This window comes from Nipponia nippon, unplaced genomic scaffold, assembly GCF_047370975.1.
Source record: "Nipponia nippon isolate SJK-2023a ecotype South Korea unplaced genomic scaffold, ASM4737097v1 scaffold_7, whole genome shotgun sequence".
In the NCBI taxonomy this organism is placed as follows: domain Eukaryota; kingdom Metazoa; phylum Chordata; class Aves; order Pelecaniformes; family Threskiornithidae; genus Nipponia; species Nipponia nippon.
Window position 1 is genome coordinate 20739706 of NW_028262391.1, and position 25013 is coordinate 20764718.

Genomic DNA, 25013 nt, shown 5'->3' on the forward strand with positions numbered 1-25013 from the left:
TGAATCCTATTGAATCTGAATTATTAGCCCTGCACTGAAGCAGCTATTTTCATGACAAGCCTTCTGTCGCCTGCAGGGATCCCTGGATACAAATAGTTTGTTTTGAGTACATTTCATTCGATTGGAAAAATAGCTTATGTTTAATATTTTATAAAAGAGGCAGTGTATTTTATCTTTGCTGGTACAGAATCCGTGCTCTCCCATCTACTCTTCCACATGTATCCAATTTTTTGCTCAATTCTTTCATTCTGAGGGAGAAAAAAATGATCTTACACACACAGTCCTATCTTGTGCTTAAGCTGGGACTGCTCAGCAAGATACCTGTAGCCATAAGCTGTTTGGACTAATATTCAGATAAGATAGTGCGTGGGCTACTTTCTCACTGGTTATTTGTCCCTTCCCCAGCTTACTTGTTACGGTAGCATTTTCCTACCTGAAAAAGAACAAGCCAGTCAGCGGGTTGGCACACGTCTGCCTTTACCCAGTGGTGGTGTCTCAGCCTGGAGAGGGTTTCCATACAACCCAGCTGGTGGGTGGCTGGGTGGACTGGCCCAGGGTTTGGAAGAAGAGCAAAGCAGGAGCCTCGGGGCTGGGAAGGGCACGCAGCCCTTCTCAGGTGCTTACCAGCAAGGTGTATCAGACAGAAAGTATTTGCCTTAGGGGAAAATCGCAGCATTTTCTCCTGATTATATGGATTTTACTTGCCAGTCAAGGCTCTGATAGCTGAGAGAGAGATGCAAGGCTGCTATCTAAAACAGTTTGGAGGACCAAGCAAATGTTCTTCCCAGCTTGCAGAGGTGTTACTAGTTGTCATGTAGATTGCAGCCTGTTTGGGGAAACAAGGTCACCGCATTACATTTTGACTTTTGCTAGAGAAGGGAGCAGCCTGCCTAGCACTTTCTTCCTAGCCCAAGAGACCTTTTCAGGTTTGAGTGATAAGAAAAGCAAATTATAGATATTAACAGCTCTTAATCTTTTCAGTGGATGGACGCAGTTGTGCCATGTCCCCAGCTGTACCCACCCTCTGGCTCCCATCCCATCCCACATTGGATGGAGCACGGTGGCTTGTCCATGTACACCTACACGGGGTGCTCGCTGCTCCCAGAGTGTGTTGCTTGATTTCTCTTTCTCTTGCTATTCAGAATATGTCTCCTGCACATCTGGGCTACGGCATTAAATCCTCACTGTCTGGGGAGGGTCTGCGCCCATTGCTAAATGGGCCGCACTGGAGTTCTGCTCAGCTGTACGAGCCGCGGGGCACGCCTGACCGCAGCCCGGCTGCTTGAAGCAGCGAGGCTGGCCAGGCAGGAGGCTGGTGCGAGGCTGGGGGGTAAATGATTAACCCTGTATCTCTTCTGCTTTTTGCACCAAGGTTCTGGACTTGCCTTGATCCTACAATCACTAAACCAGCAAAGCTGCCGTTGAAGCCAGCCAACCCTCCCTGGCTGTATATCCTGAAATTCAAAGTAAGTACAGTTCAACCATAAAAATATAAGCTCTCTGCTTTAACGCTGATGTGGCAAATGTTAATAGCTATAGACACATGGGACAATATGAATTTGTGCTCTCATTTTGATGCAATCACATATGTTTATGTTGAATTAACTTTTAATTTAGTATACATTTAAAAAAAAAGGCATGACATTAAGTGGTTCTGCTTTGTCCACATGAGCTACCAAAACAAACTGTTTGCCCTCTTCTTGGTAGAAGTTGTCTCCAGGAAGAAATGCTGTAACATTGGCTCGGTGCTGTGCCTTGCACTGAGCCTCTTTTTTCTATTTTTGTCACATTCGTGACCAAATGCTAAATTTGGTTTTGACCCAGATCTATATAAATTACTGTAGCAATAGGGCTGGAACCTATGTAGGCACATACTTACTAAGCAAAGAAGGACAAACCTGTGGCCACAAAAAAGGGTGTAATGGCACCAGTGAAACTAATGACACTAGCAAAGACAATGCAAGAGAAAATTGTGATAATGTTTTTATGGCAAGGAACCAGAGCATGGCTTCTTGCCCTCCTAGCTTTAGCAGACAGATTCTCACATGCTGTGTTGCTAAAGCACCTATTGCCCTAATGGCTTGGGGATGGAAGAACATTTGCCCACATGAAGTAACACAAGGATGCTAGTTCAGGCTTGGAGAATGGATGGGTTCTCAAAAAAAAAAAAAAAAAAAAAGAGTAAGAACAGGAGTATTTTAATTTTGGAGTAGCAATTTTGCTGCTCTGAGTCCTATCCTTTGTTATCAGACAAGGCAGCAGATAACAAAATGGAGGTTTTCTGCCAGAGACAGAGATCCAAAATCACTGAGCTTTTTCATGTTTATGAGTGATTAATGTGAAAATTTTAATGAGGCTTTAATGTAAATAAGGGATAGAAATGGCTTAGCCCCAAGATCATGAAGTTTCTGCAGAGCAGAATTGCTGAAATGATTTAGCAGAGGACTAAATAATGTAACTAACCTTATGCACAGCTGTGAAATCACTTCTGTCTGTTTATTTAAAATGAAAAAAATCACATAAATGTGTGTACAGATCACTGTTGTGCCAACTTTTTTCACTCCCATGTAAAACCTTTGTGTTCTCTCATGAAAAAACATCAATGAAGTTCAATCCTGGCTGACCCAAATACCCCAAGGTGGCCAATACCGCAGGTTGGACGCTCACACCAGCCAAGGAGCTTGACACGGGCAGGCAGCACTCACCCGGGAAAGCAGAGGCAAACCTGTTTTGCTGTCTGCTGTTGCTGGTTGTTGCCACAGCTACTTTGAAGGGCTCAGAGGTTTTGGTTAAGTAATCGCCAATGATTTTGGGTGAACCTGTGCAGTTTCTCCAGCTGCCAAGCCATGGTTGCTTTGTCTCCATCCCCCATGAGCCAGCAGTGGGGAGCGGTGCAGCTCCTCAAAAAGATACAACCTGGTTATAAGCAATCAATCATCATCCTTTTTTTTTTTTTTGACTCAACTTTGGCAAAGGAAAGTTGGCTGGGGCTGGAGTACAGGCTGCATCTTCTGTATCCGAATGACGCTAGAAGTTGTCAGGTCATGCAAAGTCTCGTGGGTGATGCATCATTGAAGCAGCTTGTGAGCAGCAAAACTTCCCTGAGCACAGTGAGCCCTGCTGCTGAGCACCTCTGGGTGTCAAGGAAAGGGGAGCCTGCCCCACGCTAATTAAAACTCTTTTCTCAACTTCTCCTTGGCAAGGTGCAAAGAAATCCTCTTTTCATGCTCAATGACTAAAAATAAATCCTATTTTGGGTTTCATAAGCAGCCACATGACTAAAATGAGCCGTTCGGTTTCATTCATGTTTGCTGTCTATTAATCGGTTCTCCTCAGCCTCAGCAGGGTATGACTCAGGGCTTCGCATTGTCTTCCTCCCTAAACTAACTGTGTTTTGACTTTAAATTCTGCTGTCTGACGCAAAGCAGTGCTGAAATCATGACAGTTTGATCCAGCCAGCTCCCAGGAGGCTCTTGATCTTTACTGGATGGTAAATGTAGCACTCAGAACAGCTATGCAGAGCAGATATTGATATTTTTACACCAAATGTTGGTAAGCAGATGTCACAGGCTTGTGAAGAGCCTTGAAACTCCACGGAAGAAAATATGTGAGTATGTATGTGGGGGAGGCCAGGAGATAAAAATAATTCAGTGGTTATATGAGAAGACATATATTCCTTAATCTGTTGGTGTTTTGCTATTCCTGTTCATGGTACTCAAACTGGAGGCTGCACTGGAACAAGTATAGCAGTAAACTCTTTCCCTGGTGATTCATCTGCTGCTTTTACACGCTCCTTCCAGCGGAGGCTTCTCTCCTCCTCTAGCCCTAGCTGAGCTGGTAGGTCCCATCCACCTGCCACGAGCAGAGGGTCTATGCTATGTGGCGGACCCCAATTATCCCAAGCTTGAGGCACCCTATAGTAAGTGTAGGTGATTGGGTAGGGAGGTAGGAACAGTGAGGCAGCAGGTCTGGGCTTCTCCAGCAGTCACTGGAGAAAACGAGAGGCACTCCCAAGGGTGACAGATCCCTGGGGTAGGACTCACAAGCAGGCATGGCACAGCTGAGCCTTAGGTGACCCCCAACCCTGGTGCAGCAAGGCTGAGCTGCAGAGCCACTGTAGGCACAGAGCAGTGTTTTCCATTACAAACCACCACCGATTTTATTTTGCCACAAGCGGTTGTGCTGCAGGCTGAGCAGCTGGGGCAGGGTGGCTGCTGCAGGCAGGCTGGTGGGCGTGCATGGCGGGAGAGCCTGCGAGGTGCCCTCAGCGAGGCTGCCGCCCCGTCTCGGCCACCTCCTCCGGCCGGGCGCCTGCACAGGCTCCTGCAGAGGGGCCGCTCGTCCCCCCGGCACCAAGGAAGCCTCAGGCGTGCGGAGAGCCCGGATCTCCGACAGTGCAGGGTGGGTAAGGGAAACCCCACCCGTGGCGCGAGAGGCTTGCGCTGAAACAGTGACACTGGCAAGGCTGTTGGTATGCCCACATTGCAAAGGTGGACGTGCACCCATGTCTCAGAGGCCACAGTCAAGTCTTGCCCCTAGGCTCGCTTCCTAGTTTTTTTAGGTGCAGGCAGCCTGAAATCCTGAACATGTAAATGTTGGGTAAAAGTCAGGATTTGTATTTTTCTTTTGTTCTTAGCAACATCTGTTCTTGAAATGTCCCTATGGAGAGAGCAGCAAACCTTCAGGGAGGTATGTCGGTCAGGCTGGCGTTGAACCTACTTAATCTCATTGCAGTGTGGAATAAAGCCCAGTGATCTATGGCCACCAGACGCTTGCCTTGACATCCATGCTTTTAAAGGACTGTGGTTACAAACTGCAAAGCCCTTACTTTTCCTTACAGTGTTATATTTTTCCCTCCCCTTACAGCTTTGGTAATGAAATTTGAGCCATTTATTATGTACTAAATTTAGGGAGGCGAAAAATATTTGCATACAAATATGTTTGATCTTTCAAGCATGCAAAAATGAGCACACAATAACAACTCTAATGTTGGACACAAGCAGAGTTCAAGTGTTTTAAAATTAAAATAATTTAAAATAATCTATATCTGTGATGGCAGATGAACTTTTTCTGAGGAAAGAAAACCTCCCCCTTCTCATTACATACAGAATAAATTCAGATATTCAAGTCAGAGATGGACTGAATTTTAAATGTGACAATGGCACTTATTCTGCAAGAAATGGCATGTCTGTAATGAATTGTAAATTAATTTTAATTGCCACTGGAAATGGAGGAGGGGGGGGGAATAATCAATATTGACACAACCCCACTTTATTTTTAAGCAGTACTGATCTTTGATGACACCAATTAGAGGAGGAGAGAGCTAGAGCTGAAGTGAACTGTACAAACTGCGAACTATTTTGGTGTTTAGAAAAGCCAGACACATGTGCTGCCTGCTGCTGCGCACTACTGCTGGGATGGTCGTACCATCAAGGTCACTGCTTCATCCTCTCATGCGAGCTGGGCACACGTGGTGGGAGGCAGGTCTTGCTGGGAGACTGCGGTCCATGAACGGTGGTGGCTTTTGCCACCATCACCCCACCAGGGCTGGTGCTGTCCTGGGGACTGGGCTCAAGGGCAACGACACCAAGCCCCATGTCAGACCTTGCTACCACCTGAAGTCGTCTGACTTTTCTTTCTCCATTAACTTTAGGGATGATGGTCTTCTAGCTGGGTATGACACAACACAGTAGGCTGGAGTCCTCTTGCCTCTGTTTGCTGCAGTGAAGTTCCCCCACCCACCCATTGCCTTGTTCCTTATATGAAATGAAATAAAATCTCTCTGAAGCTTTGCTTACCCTTAAGTTAGCATGCAAGATGCAGGGTTGCTTGATTAACTTTTAGCTTCTCATGATGCATAACTATGTAAGGTAGAGCATGTGACAGGGCAAGCTGTTCAGAGAAACCATTGCGTTTATTACTGGTCTGTTCCCAGGATCCACAAAAGGATGCAGCATGGTCAAAATGCGCTCAGAAAAACAAGATTATCAAGCTCCTCTGGTTAAAGAGTTGATATTGAGCTAGTTCTAATGCAATTTCCTAAAATTCAGAGATGCTGGGATGTGATGTTACTCTTGTATAAAATGTCATGGAACTTCTAATGGCAGCACAGATCAAATTTTCTGCTGCGTGACTCATGCTGAGGAAAAAAATGGAAACAAAAAGTACATTCACTAAGGCCCTCCTTATAGGACTGTGCAGATGCAATCAATCATAAGCACAAAGTCCAGGCAACACTTTTTGATGTGGAGTAAAACTGACAGCTGGATTGTGGATACCCTTTGGTAAATTTTATCCACTGAACCCAAAATAGCCATGGCAGAGACCAAAGCCAAGTGCCTGCCTGACTTCACACGCCGTAAATCTCAAGTGAGCGGTTGAGGAGCAGAGGAAGGGATCGTGCTCATGTGCCAATTAATCTGAGTTGTCTGAAGTACGCACGGACGCTGAAGATCAGGGATAGATGGATGGGGGCAGCGGGATGATTTCATGGGGAAGAATTTGCTAGATAAATGTTAGGCGTTTGGTGGCGGAGTGCACAAAACAAGAGTCTGTTGGAAACGCATGCAGAGGCACAAGAAAATTTCCCAAAATCTGAATTGAGCATTTATCTTTTTGGGTATTTTTTGTTTTGTTTTGATCACGGTGAGTGTTTTCTCAGTGGACTCAGGTGTATTAGCAATAACAACGTCTGCAACTATATGTTTTGTGGGAGTTCAGAGCCTTGCTGAAGGGGGATGTGGTGTTCAGCAATACAGCTCCCAGCTGCTCAGGAGAGACCATGGTTTGTTTGGACCTTGATTTCTGCTTACTGCAGCAGACGCCTTTCTGTTTCTCGTCTTCAGGGATGCTATCATGGGTCCTAACATAACTTCTCTTTTGCCTCTCTTCTTTCTGGGTCCAGCGATGAAAGCGAGCATTTTGGGTGGTATCTGGGGCCTGAATAAAGCTGCTGATTAAGAGTTTCAGCACAAAACCTGGTCCTCTATTTTACTCATAACTCTATGTGAGGTGAAACAAGAGGCTTCCGCATCTCCATTTCAACTACAACAAATGCAGCAAGGATAGTCCTTTTGTCTGTGTTCATGGCTGCAATTATTTCTATCTTGCTGTTCTTACGACAATTTAATTTTGTAACATTTATTGGTTTGGAAGGTAGATTCATCCTAGTTTTTTGCATTTTGTGCTGTAAAAGGTCAAAATTGTCAGGAAAGATTTATTTTGGGGGAAAAGGAGTCCTTATTTAAAAGCCAAAGTGAAACAACCTTTCTGGAATAGAAAGGAAGCAGAAGGAACGAGCTAAAACCCAGAGCAGCAGCTGAAGCTATGTGTTAGCTTTCATGCTTTCTGATTTATGGCACAGTGGTATTTACTCACCCCAGTGATCTATGCGTGCAAGCACTGGCCTGTTTTGCACACAGAGTGCTGAGGATAGAGTTAAAACTGCAGGGGCATAGCCAGCCGTGCCTGGCAGTGGAGCCAGAGGTAGGTAGTCCCTCTCTGGCTGCAGCTGCACCCAGGGAAGTGGGGTCGAACCCGGGAGTGTGGCAGCCTGGCCCTGGTCCCATGCCGCAGCCACCGGTGGAGGCAGAGCCCTGCAGCAGTGGGGTGCTTTCGCTTTCCTGCACCGCTGCCCACAGGCCCAGGGCAGGGAGCTACCGTGGGGGGGATTCTTCTGCCTTATCTTTCCCCGACGTGCTTCAGTTTTTCCATCTGTCTCAGGCATACAGTGAAGGGGTGTCACTTGCCCCCCTCAGCCCTGCCCTGCCAAGAGCACCCAGCCCTCAGCAGGATGCTCTGGTTGGGCCAGAGCTCCTGGGCCTCCCACACCTGATGAAGAGGCTACTGATGCTGCGAATTGTCCCTACCCTGTCAGAAAGCCAGAACTGTGCTGCAATGGTTTGTTCAATGGATTAAAAAAAAAATCCCCATGGACTGTAGCTGTTAAAAGGCCAGCTCCTGCAAGAGGCCTGGGCACAGCTGGGCGCACACATGTGCACACACGCACACGCACACACTGACCTTTGCGCCGTGCCACCTTGGCACATGGTCTTCCTCGCAGTTTGGCTCACGCTCGCCTCCAGTCCCTGGAGCTGCGCTCCTGTCCTGCAGGCCCGGGCGTGCGCCCCTGCTGCTGGCCTGCCCGTCACCTACGGCCCCCAGATGTTGGCCCACTTAACAAAGCTCCCCCCCTCCCTGCTCCTCACCACCCCTGGCCTGTGGGAGCTGAGAAGCAGAAGGCACTGACTGGACCCTGTCTGCCTGTTTTATTTTCTTTTTAACCTTTTTTTTCCTTTTTCCCCATCTTTCTCCCCCCTTTTCTCTTTTTTCCTTTTTTTTTTATTTTCTTTTTGTCTTTTTTCCTTTCCTCCCCTTTCTTCCTTTCACCCCTTTTCTTTTTTTCTTTTTTCCTTTTCCTTTTGTTTTTTTTTTTCCTTACCTCTCCTCTTTCTTCTTTTCTCTCCCTTTTATCTTTTTTCTTTTTCCCTTTTTTCTTTTCCTTTTCTTTTTGTCTTTTTTCCTTTTTTCCCCTCTTTCTTCCTTTCTCTCCTTTTCTCTTTTTTCTTTTTTCCTTTTATTTCCTTTTCCTTCTCTTTTTGTCTGTTTTCTTTTTTCCTTTTCTCCCCTCTTTCTTCCTTCCCCCTTGTCCCTTTTTCCTTTTCCTTTTCCTTTTCCTTTTCCTTTTCCTTTTCCTTTTCCTTTTGTCGTTTTTCCTTTTCTCCCCTCTTTCTTCCTTCTTTCCTCCCTTTTACCTTTTTTTCCCCTTTTTTTTTCTTTTCCTTTTATTTTGTCTTTTTTCCTTTTTGTCTTTTTCCTTTTTTTTTCCCTTTTCTTTTTTTTTTTTTCCTTTTCTCCCCCTCTTTCCTCTCCCTCCCCCCCTTTTTCTCGTGCCCCCTCTCGTTTTCCTTCGCCCTTTCCAACCCCCACCCCTTTGCGGGCGCAGGCGGGGGCTGCTCCTCGGCCGGCACCGGGGCGGGTGCCGCCGGCCGGGCCCCGCTCTCCGCCGGCGCGGCCGGGCCGAGGCTCCGCCGCCCGGGCGGGGCGTGGGGGCGCGGCTGACGTCAGGGCGGCGAGGGCGGTATAAGCGGGCGCTGTCCGGTGCTGAAGGCGGCGGCGGCGGCGGCGGCGGCGCGGGAGCGGGAGCGGCGCTGGCAGGTAGGGGCTGCGCCCGGCTCCGCAGCGCGGCCGGGCCCGCCGAGGGGCGGCCGGGGGGCCGGGGGGCCGGGGGACCCTTGTGCCGCCTTCCCTCGGCTGCCTGGTGGGGCTCGGCTGCCGCCCGCGTAGGGACCAGCAGCAAAACAAGGAGGTTAAGTTACACGGCGAGTTACGGCAGGAAGTTGGTGGGGTTGTAGCTGGTGGTTGCAATGAAATGTATCTATCAATCAAATATAGACCTATAATTATGTATATCTCTCATACATTTGTATTATCGGCATTGTTCGGGGCTGAAGCGGGGAAGTATAACGTTTCTGCTTGCGATTGCGTTCAGCCGTGCTGGCTCGCCGACATGGCACTTCAGCCGCGTCAAAATACAGGATGAGAGGTTACCTTGGATGCAAACGCAATCTGACTAACTCTCCAGATGTATACATATGCAATCGGTCATTATATTCATTCAGAACTCCTTGGGCTTCGGGTCTTTCCCCCTTCTCACCCCATTGTTGTTTTGTTCACGTTTTGAGTCCCTTGCACAGCATAAAGGGTTAGATATGCTTTTAAAAAAGGCAAATTTACTGCAGTCGTGTTATTTATTGCAAAAGTAAATGGGAGGAAGAGTGCGTGATGTGTTTCTTTATTTTCCTTATGGAAAACTGCTGTCAGATTCCCCCTCAGACTCTCAGGGCAGGGACTCATCTATAGGAAAGCTTATGAGTTTTCATCGCAAATTTTCACTGGAAACATTACATTCATATCAGAGACAACTGCTGAGAGAGATCGAGAGAGAAAATTACTGCTACCATGGAAACATTCCAGAAAGGAGATTTATTTTTTGTCTGTTTTTTGGGAACTTCTGTCGGTCTGCATTGCCTTTGTACATGCTAAATTGCGAACTTGATTGCCTCCTTTTGTAAATAGGAACTTCTACATTTGTTGGCCAAAAGATGATTTTCCTGTTTGTTAGGTGCTAATAGAGGAGAAAACACGCTCCCCATCTAGGCTAGCTTCACAATTATCCATCTGTAGACAAAACAGCCATTTTAGCGTATTGTCCTTTGAGAGGCACAGAAGAGAATGTTTTACTATAGAACCTAAAGATAGTCTAAAATGTCCTCTGTTTTCAAAAAAATATGGCATTAAAGTCTGAAAGACTGGGGAGGAGTCCTCTTACCCTAGATAACGCAGTATATTTAATGACAAGCTTTTATGACCTGAACTCAAAGCTTCTAAAAGAAATCATTCCCAAACCCATTTGATAAGGCTTTCAGGTATCATCTACCAACAAATTAGAAGTGAAAAACTGATCTAGAGACAAATGCATGCAAAATATGTAGAGAGGAGCCAATGACCTGTTATTCCTGCAAAGGAAATATCCAGTTGAGCAACATCCTTGTGGAACACTAAACTAAACTTTGCCCAGCTACGTGCATTTTGCTTTTAATGGGATGCTGTCGACTCTTACAAAGGCTGTAACAATACATAATTGTGCGCAGCGAAGGAGGTTGAGTTCCTGGTCTCTGCTAGTGGGAGGTGCCTGGCAGATAATTATGGAACAACTCTCCCTTCCCCCAGCCCTGGGAAAGGACAGAGTTTCTCATGCACTGATCCAAGTCTGTCAATAGCCAGTCTCTGCTGGAAAAAAAAGTCTTGATTTCATCTTTTTTGCTACAGTAAGTAGCAAAGTGCTTTTTTTCTTCACGGAGGTATATATTTATATATAGGACTAGTGCCTTTTCTGTGACAGAAAATGAAGCGATGTGTTGGCTTTGTTTCAGGGCAAACTCAGATCTGGAGGGTGGGACCTTCTAATCAGCTGTTCTGAACTAATCCTTTGTGAAATCAATGCTCAAACGTATCCAGGCTTGAGTAGTCTGAGATGTTTGGGGAAATTACTATTATGGCTGTTAGCTTGCACAGGCATACTGAGGGGGAAAAAAGCAGCTCCCTGAACTGATACTGCTTTAATTATTTAGTTAAGTCACTTTATGTTAGGAAGAAAAACTGAGTGGAAAAATCTACAAGTGAGCTGAAATGAGCATATTCATGCTCGCTTTCTACTTACAGCAGTGGGCAAATAGTGGTGTACAGCTCTTTCAGTCTGTCATGAATCACCACCGTCTCAACAGGATGCTTTTACCAAGCCAAAAACCAAAGGAACCAAAATAGGTCAATTAATCAAAGCGGTTTCTATCTTTGTCATTTCTTTCTCATTATTGTGCTTTATCCATTAATGTAACTGGATCAGAAAAGAGTCTAATCTGTCTCACGGCCTCAGCGTATCGGTGCTTGAGCATCTCCTAGGAAATAAGTGACAGCAATTTTTCCCTTCACTGGGTGGAGGGTGCTCAGCTCCCTGCAGCACTGGGCTTGTGCAGCTGTATCCTCATACACAGCAGTGCTGTAATCTCCTTAATTCCGTCAGAGGCATATTTTTTCCACTTCTGTTCCAGAGTTTATCGTTGGCTGGCGTAAGATGCGCAGACTGACTAGATGTGGGCTTCTACTGATCTGTTCTAACTGAATTTAGCTCCCTTTTGCCAATGGTCACGTCTGTCCTGGGACCTGATTCAATTTCTGCTGAATTGAATGAATGAATGAAATCACCACTCAGAACTTACCTACTCGAGTTCATTTCTGAGATGGGTTTTAAAGGATTCGGTAAAATTCTATTGTACCTTTAGGATAAATTATAGTAAGTCCTTCATATAGGGGATCATTGCCCATAGGAAAATGGTTCATGCATAGAGCCTCTTAACTAGAATTCACCTGTAATACAAATATTTTTTTAAATGAAATAGCAAAAAGGGAAGTAATAACACTAACAATAATGACAGAAATAAACTTGCAAGTCATTTTATAGGCCATGTTCTCCATTACTTAATTTTATTGCAGTCTAGCACCATTCACTGGTATTACCCTGGCATGAAATTAGATGCCCTATGGAACAATCTCACAAAATAATTCTGTATGCAGTTTTAACATTAATATTTTGAGTAGCATTTAAATATATGGATATACTGATTTTACCATTTGAAGCCTTCATTTTCATAATCGATTCCTCTATGGGCATTTCATGTGCTATGTAGGATTTGTATTTTATACTTTGGTGCTGCCATTGGAAAACTGGTGTTCATAAGGTACATTGAACATAGAAATAAGAAATTTCTAGCATAAGAAAGCAGTAGTTTCCAGTATAACTGAGGAATCATAGGAAAGATTCAGAAAATGTCAAATTTCCACCAAAATATATGGCTTCCATGTGTGAGTTATATTAGGTTTCCATAATTAATAAAAACATGTGTAGTACTGGTGGTATTCTTCATGATAAGTTCCAGTTTAAAATAACAATCTCTATTTTGCTTCTCAGTTTCCTAAGTCTGTCTCCATATGTTAATTGCTTCTTTTTTTCTTCTTCTTCTTTATTTCAAGGAAATATTTTAAATATGGCAGAAACTAAAACCTTCCAGCTTGAAGCAGCCTGTGCTCTCACCTTTTTCTTTGTCGTAATCTGTTGGGTTGATGCAGCTTCCTTCCAGCAGCATCAGCTGCTTCAGAAAGATCCAGACTATGTAATGAAAAACTTACAAAGGTTCCCAAATCCTGATATGATCAAAGCTTTGGAATACATAGAAGATCTTCGCAAGCAAACTAACAAGGGAGAAAGCAACCCTGATTACAACTCTTATCAAAGTGTCCCGTATCTCCTGCAACAGAAAGAAAGCAAAGATCAGGTTCACCTGCCAGATAATGTAAGGGATTCTTTGACTGAAGATGAGTCCCAATGGGTTAAGGTAATGTTGGAAGCCTTGCGGCAAGCTGAGAAAGAGTCAAAAGCTGGCCCAAAGGAGAATAAACCTTATGGTCTGAGTTCAGATAACAACTTTCCAGGTGGAGTAACTGATGATTATGAGGCTTACAAGTGGCCTGAGAGGTGGCAAAAATATCTGAAAATGCCACTTGGGCACTATGAAGACAGTTCAAGAGACAGTCCTTTCAAGCGTACTAATGAAATAGTGGAAGAGCAATACACACCCCAAAGCCTTGCTACGTTGGAGTCTGTGTTTCAGGAGTTGGGGAAGATGGCAGGACCTAGTAACCACAAGAAAGAAAGGCTGGATGAGGACCAGAAATTGTATACAGATGATGAAGATGATGTATACAAAGTGAATAACATTGCCTATGAAGATGTGGTTGGAGGAGAAGATTGGAACCCCATAGAGGAAAAAGTGGAAAGTCAAACCCAGGAAGAGATAAAAGATAGCAAAGAGGAAATTGATAAACATGAAGAGGAGATTGATGACGAAATGAAAAGATCAGGGAAACTCAGCTTCCTTGAGGATGAAATAAGAAGAGACAACAAAGATCAAATGTCAGAGGACGTTTCAAAGCTAATGAATTATTACCTGAAGAGGCTGATGGGCGGTGCTACAAATAGGAAATTAAGGACTGGAGGAGATCTTGAGGAAAAAAGAGCACCCACGTTTTTGGATAAGCAACTCGATCCTCAGTCTATAGCTCAGCTGATAGAAATCTCAAGGAATTTACAAATTCCTCCTGAGGATTTAATAGACATGTTGAAAGCTGGAGAAAAAAAGCAGCTTCAGAGTGAAAGGTTGGAAGCCGAGCAGGAAGCAGAATTCCCAGAAGACCTCGACGAGATCACTGAGACTAATCTAGGACAGAGCGACATATTTAAAAATAATGTAAACTCTAAAAACGGGTACATGAAGCAGCCTCTTAATGTTATTCCAGAAAATCTACCTGAAGACCTCAATATTGAAGATATTGTCAGTCTTCTGGGAACTGACAATTTAGCTAATCAGAATCCCTCCTACTTACTAAATCGTCTTAATCAAGAAAATGATTTGCCAAGACTGTCTTACATTCCCAGAAGACTCAAAGGACACCCATTTCCTAAAGCTGCCTGGATGAACGATTTGGAAAGGCGACAAATGGAGTATGAGAAACTGAATGAGAAGGATGAAGAGCTGGCCGATTACTTGGCGAAGGTATTAGCAAAATATCCTGAAGTTATCAATACGAACCAGATGAAACGAGTCCCGGTTCCAGCTTCTGAAAGTGACTTGCAGGAAGATGACCGGCTGGAGCAGGCCATCAGGGAGCACCTAAGCCAGCTGGGACCACAGGAGGCCGCAAAGTTGGCTTCGCTCAGCAAAAGGCTTTCCATGGCTGGGGAAACCGATGACACGCAAAACAGGCAGTATCTGGATGAGGATATGCTAGCAAAGGTGCTAGAGTATCTAAAACAGGAGAAATCAGAGCTTGAAAGAGATCACATTACTAAACGGGCAATGGAAAATATGTAATTGTTCCCCAAATATTATTTCTCTTCGATGTGTTGACTTCTATCCCAATTCAGTTGTGATTTCTTCCCGCTCTCCCACTAAACAACCTATGGTAGACTACTTACCATGGAACAGTCTGCATATCTTTCTCAGAGCTGTTATATTGTTTATTGATATACTTATATATGTTATAAATTATGGGGCAAACAACAAATTGCTTCGAGTGTTTTAAGAAACAATTTAATGAAATCAAGTAAAACTATAATATGTAAACAAATGACCTTTGCATTGTTAATAAAACATGATAAATGAAGAGTGACAATTATAATTTGAAATTTTTAAGATTAATTGGATTATTTTGTTACTGTCTGTAGTGTTTTTTGTGGAGTATTGAATAAAAAATAAAGCATTATATATATAGTTTTATTTAAAAGGCTTTTTCTATTCAGTGTTTTATTGTTGATGAATAAATTATTTCTGGAAAAGAGACTGTGTTTCTTTGTGGCAGTTGATAAAGTCATAGTAATTTGAAACGGAAATATATATGTTTTACTTCTACAGACTACTATTTTACTGTAGAATAAGTTGGTAGCTTATACTTCTGTTTTTTCTGGGCTGTAAGAACACCGACTGTCATTATCTTTAAGGGCAGTGCGTACCTGAAGAGCTTTCTGAAGTCAACCAGGGCAGTAACTGCATTACCTTTTTTGAAAATTGGGGCCCCCCCCCATAATTAATGATTATGTATCTCTCGGCAGCGGGAGGAAGATAAATGATCTGTCCAGCTAAGGCAGACTCTATGGTGAAGCACTACAAAAATACAAAATTGAACCTTTGTATGTGAGGAGCAGCAGCTCGGGGAAGCTCTGATGAAGTAGACGGGAAGCAGGTGGGTTCCTTGCCATCTCTCATGAGGGCTACCATGAAGAAAGAGACAGGCTTCAAGGCAAGGCAAGCCCTGTAGGTAACATCACTCTTTTGTCTAATGAAAATATTATTTCCCTTTTCATGAAATGGCCGTTACAAGTATACACAGAACCTTTATTATTCCCTACGTTACCTGGACACTTGAAATGTCTCTTGAGCTTCTGTTAAGACCTGCAGTGGATGTTCTGGAAAAGCTACGGCTCTTTTACAGAACAAAATGTGCTTGTGTAACTCTGTGAGTCAGACATGATTTTCGCTAGGCCAGCTCAGGCATAAGCATTTCCAGGATTATCATTTAAAAGTGGTTTCCCCTGTGGTATTCTTCAGCAACTCATCTCTGCTAAGTGGGGTGGGGATGATTTTTGGTGAGGCAATGTCTAATGAAGCAAGGTACAAAGGCTGCAGAAGTAAGACTTCATCTTCAGTATCACCATTACTCTGAGCATCGCAGATGATAGGAGTTCAGTCAGAGCTCTTGCTTTGAGCCACAGCAAAATCCTTCGGTTTCCTGTTACTTGGATGAGTCGAAACATTAAACACAACTGAAAAAAATACCAGAGTTAAATTCACTTTTGTAAAGAAGGAGAAACCTGTTGCCATTCAATATGCACTTGCTTGTGACACTGGTAACTTGGAATCACTATTTTTTGCAAAACAAATTTTGTGCCTTAAAAAAATAACAATTTTTATAACCTTGATTCCTAATACTGTTATTTGCTTTGAATACTGCTGCCTAATACTGTTATTCACCCTGAATACTGCTCCTGCAATCCTCACAGTCCAGAAAATTTTCTTTTGGTCAAATCAGTAACATTTAATACTTAAATAAGTAATAAGTAAAAGTGAGGGCGAATCATAAAAACATAGAATCATAGAATATCTTGAGTTGGAAGGGACCTATAAGGATCATTGAGTCCAACTCCCTGTTCTGCAGAGGACTACCTAATACTAAACATCATATGACTAAAAGAGCATTGTCCAGACAAGAGCACTGAGAATTAAATGAAAGTTTGCTGTTTTCAGTGAGCAAGTTTAACAATTTTATACTTGCCTTCCAAGGTCATATTTTAACAGGAGACTGTATTTTCTGCCCTTATTCACATGCACACACACACAGAGTAACAAAGCCTAACTCCATAGCCAACTTGCTAGACACTTTGTTTTTTTTCAAGGCCATAGTTAAATGCCTTTTTTTTTTCTTTTCTTATGGGAGAAAAGAATTAACTCATAAATATTTTCATAAAAGGAAATAATGGGCAGCCAGCGAAGCACAAGGCCGTGTGAAGGGCTGTGATGCCCGCTGGACACAGGCGTTGTGCCGCAGGTGAGCGGTGCTGGGAGGGGACCCAGCAGCTGGTGCCACAGCGTTGGTTGTGCACACCTCTGGCTCCCCAGGTGTAGCAAGGGAGTCTTCCCAACCGCTTCATGTCATGCACCAGGTGAGGAACGGTTTGTCGATCTCTGCAAAACATGTCTCGCAGAAGAGTTTTTTGGAAAGGCTGGCTGCACAGGCTCTGCTGCCATTCAGGGACAATGGCCTCTTGGGAGCAGCCTGCTGTGCCATGGCTGAGCTCAGTGCTGGACCGAGGTCTCCGTGATGGTGACACAGAAGGACTCGTGCTCCTGCAGCCTCCGAAGCACGAGATCTCATCTCCTGGACTTGGCCACAACCTGCGTGCTGCAGCGTGGGGCTGCCACCGCAGAGCAGCAGGAGCTCATGCAGGGCCTTGGGCACTCACAGCTTTGATGGAGGCATACAGCAGTTGCAAACATGCTGTTCAACACACTTAGCAAACACCATTGACATACCAGACTAAATAATTAAAAATATCTTTAGCAGGGCTTGGGCAAAGCTCACTGAAGACAACAGTAATCTTCTCCCTGACTCTTGCACAGACCCTGAAACAGCACATTTCTCCTGCCTCAGATGGCTCAAAGCATGAGCAGGATATCAAGGCGGCTCTGAGTGTGTTTTCTTGTGTTTCCTTTATGTAGCAGTAGCGTTAAAGCACGTGTGTGTACGTGTGCCCTCTGCCCCCAGCTCTGGGCAGGTAATAAAGTCACACATCAAAGCTAACACCTTGCACCATGTGTCCTACCACACAGCCATGGTACAGCACATGCTGCTGGTTTCGTCCTCATGGCTAAAACAGGTATGAGTTTATGTATTTTTTTTCACAGTGAAAATTAAAACTGCATTTTTTTCCCCTTTTGCTGCCCTCCTTTCTTTCAATGTTGACATACAATGGTGCTTTAAAAAGGAGTTTTTCCATTTCCCCCTGCAACGGCTGCCAAGTCACAGGCTCAGAGGAGCATCCCACTAGCCCCTGCGATGCAGGGCTGAGCAACACGTTGCTATGGCAGCTGGGAGGCAGCCGGGAGGCAGCCGTACCACCTCCCAGCAGCGCATCACAGCGCCGAGGAAATGAAGATGAAGGTGCTTTGAAGTGCAAACCTTCACTTATGCTTTGTCCTAAAATTGCACTCAGATGGCCTCCATCACAACCCAGCCAGCCCTGCCATGGGTCTTTGCACTGCGCCGTGATGCTCCTCTTTCCCTTGAGCTGGTACTTGCGGCACCGCAGTTCCCCTAACGCCACCGAAGGTCCCCAGACCTGAGGGCCTTCATAAGGGACTTGGCTCAGAGTGTATTCGAAATTCTCTTCAAGTGGAAAACAAAACCATCAGGCAGTGGGGTTTATGGTTTAAAGGGTTTTGGGTTTTTAAAAGTCAATGTAAAAGGTTGACTGTGTCAAAACAATGATGTTTTACAGCAGGTATGTTAATGTAGCATGCTATCCTATCTCTTTAGCTGATCTCATTCCTTTCAAAAGAATGATTCCAGCAAAGGGACAGAGGTTCCCAGATCCCTGTTTCAGTTATTATTCCTTGAACATATACCAGGCAATAATATATCTAATTTACAAGGTGTACGGAGGACCTAGAAGAGATACCACACAGAAGAAACATGGTCAAGCATGACTGGTGGTAGTTTGAAGTTCCTTAGCTTCATTCCCCTCCTACCATAGCTTGTAGCACTCCCTTCCCCTGGGCTACTCAGGCCCTGAGCTGACCAAAGCCCTGGGAAGCTGCTTGCCATAAAGGCTGCCTCCGGGCTCTTACTCAAGGAGAGCTCAATGAAAATTTTGGATACCAGAATGACTTTGGATCTAAGGAACCAGAGGTACAAACCTATGCATAAAAGGACAGATTCCGTCAGAGACTGTGTAGAAGAGGAAAGAAGCTTTGGAAAACCCAAACCTTGGGATGAGTATCTACATCACTTTTTAGAAGATCATCTCACTTAGAGGATGTGCAAGCCATTAGGGACTTTGTTGTTTGTGGTTCATCTTCATAAACAAGAAAAAGGATGTTGAGCTTGAAATAACAGAATTGCACACTGTATAACAGAACTACGTGGAAGTTTCAAGCTGATTTCAAGCTAAAAAGTCACATTGATACCCTTTCCTCGTCTAGCCACAGAAAGTAGACAGCTAATCTCCCTGTGAAGTACTTTATTTCTAACAAACGAATCTCCAACTCCATTTTGAAATGAAATGAAATGGAATAAGCAAATATTAAATAGGCAGCACCCTCTTGGTAGCTGTAGCTGCCTCTTGCTATGTAAGCAAAGCTCCTGCAGAAGAGCAGGTAGTTACACCTGAATATGCAAGACAGCATTATCAAAATGTACATCACAACACGAGATCTGCTCCATTAAGCTGCTCCAGAGCGGTCCCCTGCAGAGGGGCTGTGCAGTGCTTAATTGTTCTTAATAGCCACAGCCGCTTCTGCTTTCATTTGGCTGTGTTTTATGTTTTCCTTATGAGTGTAGTGGGACAAACAGTCATGTTGTTAATAATGCACACAGAATACATAATCCATAGCAGATACACTATCAAGCTTATTATTATAATTATATACAAAATAAAGTGTCCACCCTGCAATTTTTACTCAGGCAAAGTAAGGAGTAGATTTTTAATTTCTCTTTTGTGCTATGATTTGACAGCATCCCAGATGCAGCTGGTTTGTACTCTTTGTTTATCAGTGGCTTTTGTCCAGCAAAGAAAAATGTTTCTGCTCACATCTTCCTCTCCAAACCTGCAGTAAGCTTCATCATGTCCTCATATTTAAGGTCCTCCCCAACAAACAGATTGAACAGAAATTCTGCATTTGGTCTGAATATAACAAGCTGCTGAACACCTTCCTTAAGGCCCAAGGGAGTTCTTCTTTGTACATATACCAGAATTCATTGTATTGGTATCCATAAGAGTTAATACTTTTTTGTTTTTTTATTAATTCACATGCTACTTCAAGTGTTTTGTTTACATCTGCATCTTGGTGGCTCCATTATTTTGTCAGCTGGGGCTCTTAAATGAGAACATTTGTTGATTCAAAACTTAATGTAACCACATTACCTCATCTGAAGAAATTAGATTGTTGCAATTATTTTTTTCTAAAAGGGTATTTCCACATTGCAGTGGAAGGGGCTTGAGTCACATATAATATGACAGCCATCAATATTTCTCAAAGCACTTTACAAGATACCTTGTTTTGCAGGTGAAGAGACATAAGCCATTTATGATTTTGTTAACATTGGAAAAGGGCAGGCCAAGGCTGGAGCCCGGGTGCCCTGAGCTGTGCTTTGCTTCACAGCGTTATTCTGCCACTCTTGCTGTTGCTAGCTAATGAGAAGACTCACGACTCAATCCTGCTTCTCCAGGCAAACCTTACCCAGACCAATCTTCCGTCACTTCAGGTCAAACATAGCATCATGGGAGTGGAGGAGTTCTGTGGACAAGAGTCATGTTCAGTGATGACTGCCATGTGGGAACTGCGCTCCCTGGAGCGTCCCTTACCTCCCCCCAAGATGCGCAACACCGATCAGTGGATATTTACTACATGATGCATAAATCTGTACAGACACAGCTGGATGCCAGCTGCACTTCACATTTGTTCAGCTACCTAAGCACCTCTGGAGAGGTTTATCTGAGCTGCAAGGAACTCCAGTTAGCAGCAGCAGGCAGGTGCAGAGCCTCTAGTGCATAAAGTGGAAAGGAGAAGCCCTGAATCAGAGCTGATTATCTGAAGAGCCACGTAATTCCTGACTTTTGGATCATTTGAAAACATTTGAGATCGTTAATAATTCATTTGCAGATGTTGCAGAGCTCTAAATGTGGCTGATTAAATGCATTTGACGTTTCTCTTGAGAGAGGCTGTTATTCCAGGAAACCACTCAGTATCTGCAAATGTCTTGGAATTAGCATACTCAAAATTATGGGTTCACTTACAATGTTTTCCCCTTGTAAAGAAAGAAAAGCGACCTCTGATTCCAAATGTAATGTACACTGGTGAATAACTATAGTACAATTATTTTAAATTCACCACAGCCATTCAGCAGATCTGCTATGCAATGACTAGCGGTCCAACCCAGAGAGCTCTGCTTTCCTTTGCTAAGACAAAACCTGCAGACAATGAGCCATGCAGGTCCTACGCGCCTGGGGGAGGAGAGCGAGAAAACGGTTGTTTGGCAGCTCCCCAGCTCCTACAATTGCTGCTCTGTGATATGCTTCCCAAAAACCTTCCTGGCATCTGCCTAAAAATAGAGCCCCTGGCATTACCCTGGCAGAAAAGCCAGCCTCTGACGGGGCGACTTGGTGGGAGTGCCACAGAGCAGCCAAGTTCTGTGGGTCGGATGAACAGGATTCAGGACAGGCTCTAAAAGAAATAATGAGCCTTATACTACTCTTGTGGCTCCCTGATTATGTCACCAAATATTAGGCCACCAGATTTGTTTGGCTTCATGCTTAAGTTAGAGTAAATCTCTTCTGGTGTAGCTGTGGGGTACATTTTGTACCGCTCCATTTAAATGCTTAAATGAGAAGTAAGCATTTATGCAAACTTGAGCATGTATTTTTCAAGTGGGTGACCCACATCAGGGCAGTTCTCCTACTACTCTGCCTACTGCGGTCACCACAACTGGGGCAACTCATCTACTGGAGATGGTGGGATCCACCCCTGCCAGAAATTTGCTCGGGCTCACCTTGGTAAAGCCGTTTTGGGTTATTTTCCTCTTGCCCTAAGCTCATGCCAACATGCAGAAGAGGAGGCACACTGTGCCTGTCTGTTGAGATCTCCAGGTGAAACACATGGTCATTCTTTATTGTCTATTAAAACTCTTTCCAAAACCATACTTCCCTTAAATGGATCTTCTTTCCAGCTCAAATTTTAGATTCCATTTAGATTCACATTGTAAATCTGTTGCCCCTAAATGCAAAAAGAAACCTCCCATCCCCACTTTTCTCTCTCCTCTTTGACCTAAGAGAAGGTGTCAGACTGTTTGGGTGAGATGCAACACATAATTTCTACAAGGAACACATTTTCTACCATGGCTATGTGTTTTGCCACCTACTAATAAATGTCATAGCAGAGCAACAAACCACTTAGACACTACCAGTACTTGTACTCCCATATTAAGCATGTAAGAGCCAGGCCAGGAACACTATGTGCAGACACAGAAAAGATAAAAATAAAGATAAATCATTAAAGGGGATAAACCCAACATTCCTTGCTTGTCATTCACATGGCATAACAAGGGGATATGTGGTAAATCCCTGCAAGTAAGTTTTGGGATGCAAATGTAATTTGATAGGAAAACTGTTTTCCAAAAGGTTACATTTACTCAGATCCAACATAAAATCAATTGATTTTTCTTCTTACAAACGCGAGTGCAACAAGGTACAAACTTCGTGCTAGTGACTAGCACACTGAAGGAGACTAAGATGAAAATTAAACCTGAGAATTTTATTCTGTATGTGAGTCTGCAACTACCACCATATTCCACCAGTTAATTTAGACAACAGAAATGTTGTTACTGTGCAAACTGCCAAGTCCTTTAGTCGCACCCATGGCCCTGGACTTTGCTTTCCTAGAAGCAGTAGTCAGGTTGAACTTTGTTTACATGTATTTTTGGCTTTCTAATTTCTATTTAAAAACCGCCAGCCCCCCCGGCCCTCTCCTCACCAGAGTGCATGGTCTGAAGCTGGTGCCACCACAGTCACACAAACCTTTAGCAACGGCTGGGGCACAGCGGCCGCTTTAATGCCACAAGGTTCTGTCTTCTGCATTCCTGAGCCCCCCCCTTGCAAAGAAGGAGTTGTTTCATCCAAAGGATCTTTAACTGCTGGGAAGAGCTCATGGCTATTTATTTTTATTCTAGAAAAGAATTACTGTTGAAAATGCCACAACCATGAACAATTGAAAAAAAAATTGAAAGGAAATTTATCAAATCCTCGAACTTTATAATGTCTTTCTCACTTGTTACAAAAAAATACCGGTTTTGCTTTAGTTTTGTGCTGTTTTTCCTCTGCTCCTTTTAGAGTCAGCACATGGTGCTTTGCTGATCCTACGCAAGAGTTCAAAGCTACTTGCTGCTTCCCAACTTGGCAACACCTTACATCAGTCTTATTTATATCTGACATAATGCAGGTGAATCTAACAACTTCACATAGTTCTGTACTGTATAGCGCTATGTGTTTCTATGGCAGTAAATTTTGTGATATCCCACATAAAGAGGCCATATTTAAGCTGAAGATCAGCCCCAGCCCAGAGAAGATGCGGGGGCAGGAATTGGAAACCCAGCCTCCACCACAGACAGACCAATGTTCAACGCCATCTTTGCAGCCCCATCTCCTCCTCCCTAGTGTGGGGAAAATCAGGGACACCAGTGTAAATAATTTGAGACACACCAACAAACACAGAGCTAAAACATACAGTTTAACATGTAGTTAAAAAAAAATCACTTCACCTGGGGACTCACAGAGCAAGTCTGATTTTCTTCAGCATTGCTTGGGCCATGAAGTTCCTTTAAGGTTAGCTTAACGTGCTCTCTGTGGAGCCGATCACTGCTTCATGCATAGATGGCCACATCAGACTCCAAATCTCTTGGCTCCAAACTAAGATGCTATTTATAGATCCCCCTTAGCCCTCCCCACCTGCCTTCCAAACAGGCTGAAGTATCAGCTCTGAAAATACAAAACTCTGTTCAAGCACAGAGATGAGAATGAAGGGGATGTTAAGCAGTTTGGACATTAAAAATATGCTAAGATAATAAATAGTGGCAGGCAGGTCGAGTCCCTGAGGAACAATATTTTCACAACAGCCTTCCAAGAAAATTCTGAAGTGCAATCAATATAATCAATACCATGCTCAAACACCTTTTCCCATCCATCCGATCTACAAGGAGAGTGCCAGAAAATCAGATTAGCTTTATTTCATTAACCCTGCTAAAGGCAACATTTACATTTTTAACATAATACCAGATGCTCACCGAAGTGCTCTCCAAAGCCAGGTGATGAACGAGGCTGGGGAGGCCTCCCATCCCTATCACTTGGCCACCACCACCTGCCGCAGAGAAGATAAATGGTAACTGGCAGCCTGGCCGTGCCGCAGACTGATGGAGCTGCCTGGGGAAAACTGGACTGGTGACTGCCTGCAGATCAGCAGGAGCGCGAGGAGCCCGGTCCTCCTGGGCAACCTTAGGCCTTGGGGAGCCTTCTGTCTTTGAGCTGACACCTCGGTGGTTACTTTCTTGGCTAACTCATTTGCTAATCAGGCTGTGTAATTTCCTTTTCTTCCATTTACTGTCCTCCTGGCTCAGCTCAGTGCATGACTCAGTAAGCCTGGTTTAATCATCTTTATCATAAATTCTGAGCCTATTTCATTACTGATAAAGTTCTTGCTGACCAGCTCCTACAGCTAAAATATCCGGAATGGAAAAAAAAGTGGGACTTCACCTTTGGCTTGTGGGCATTCTTAAAATTAACTCCTGTGCTACAGCACCTTTCCAAAGAAGCAGCCAAAAGCAGCAGCAGACTGTTTTATAAATATATAAAGGATGTGACCTTTTAAAAAATACATACTTTACATATCACACTGCAAAGATAGAGTAGAATTTAGTTATCGTAAGCCAAGACTGTTGGGATATTTGCCTTTTTCATAAGGAAATTACTTTGCCTTGTAGCTCACCTTTTATAGTGCACACTTTTCTGCTTGTGCAATTCATTATCCAGTACTCGATCTCCTCAATAGTCTAATGCTGATGTCCTTAGGAAATGAATTTTGTAATAGTCTTCCTGATGAACATGTATTTTGTGGCACTTGAAAATAAATGTACTATATTTCTGGGCTAGTTGCATATTTTAGCTATTGAGTCGTACATTTCAGTGGCTGTGGTTTCCTATGTGTTGAGATGGAAAAAGAATTTAAACAGTCGTTTGCCTGACAAGATATGATTATTTGTTCTCCTACATATTCTATGAGTACAAAGCTGGATTTATAGCTTGTTCTTTTACTTTACATCTTTCAAAAGCCAAGGAACGGGGAATGCATTACTTTATCAATTCTTGGTGGGTGAGCACAGGAATTGTAGTGTGTGTGTGTAAATAGCCCTTATAAAAAGGGCTATTGGGATATACACAACAGCAAGCGCTTTAGTTAAGCTGTTGCTACAAACAGGAAAAAAAAAGATGGAAAGTGAGCAAGCAAGCCCTTCCCCAATATTCATAGGACAGGAATGAGGCATGGGGGGACTTGTTCTGCCACCAGATCTGACTTGGGCAG

The 25013-nt window shown here is 43.8% G+C and overlaps 1 protein-coding gene across 3 annotated transcripts; it reads left to right on the forward strand.

The window, feature by feature from the left end:
* The first annotated feature begins 1375 nt into the window (after positions 1-1375).
* Positions 1376-14954, forward strand: SCG2 (secretogranin II). 3 transcript variants are annotated; one of them, XM_087738541.1, is made up of 2 exons: positions 1376-1466; positions 12589-14954. In XM_087738541.1, the coding sequence occupies exon 2, from the start codon at positions 12603-12605 to the stop codon at positions 14484-14486; it is 1884 nt and encodes a 627-aa protein (XP_087594667.1). In that variant the 5' UTR covers positions 1376-1466; positions 12589-12602; the 3' UTR covers positions 14487-14954. The 3 variants fall into 3 exon arrangements, with proteins under 3 accessions (XP_087594667.1, XP_087594666.1, XP_087594668.1); XM_087738540.1 differs by lacking the exon at positions 1376-1466 and adding an exon at positions 9063-9156; XM_087738542.1 differs by lacking the exon at positions 1376-1466 and adding an exon at positions 10811-10829.
* Positions 14955-25013: the final 10059 nt, after the last annotated feature.

Bases quoted from the DNA above. Each gene is read 5' to 3' on its own strand.
- SCG2 (XM_087738541.1), top strand. From the start codon at position 12,603: ATGGCAGAAACTAAAACCTTCCAGCTTGAAGCAGCCTGTGCTCTCACC.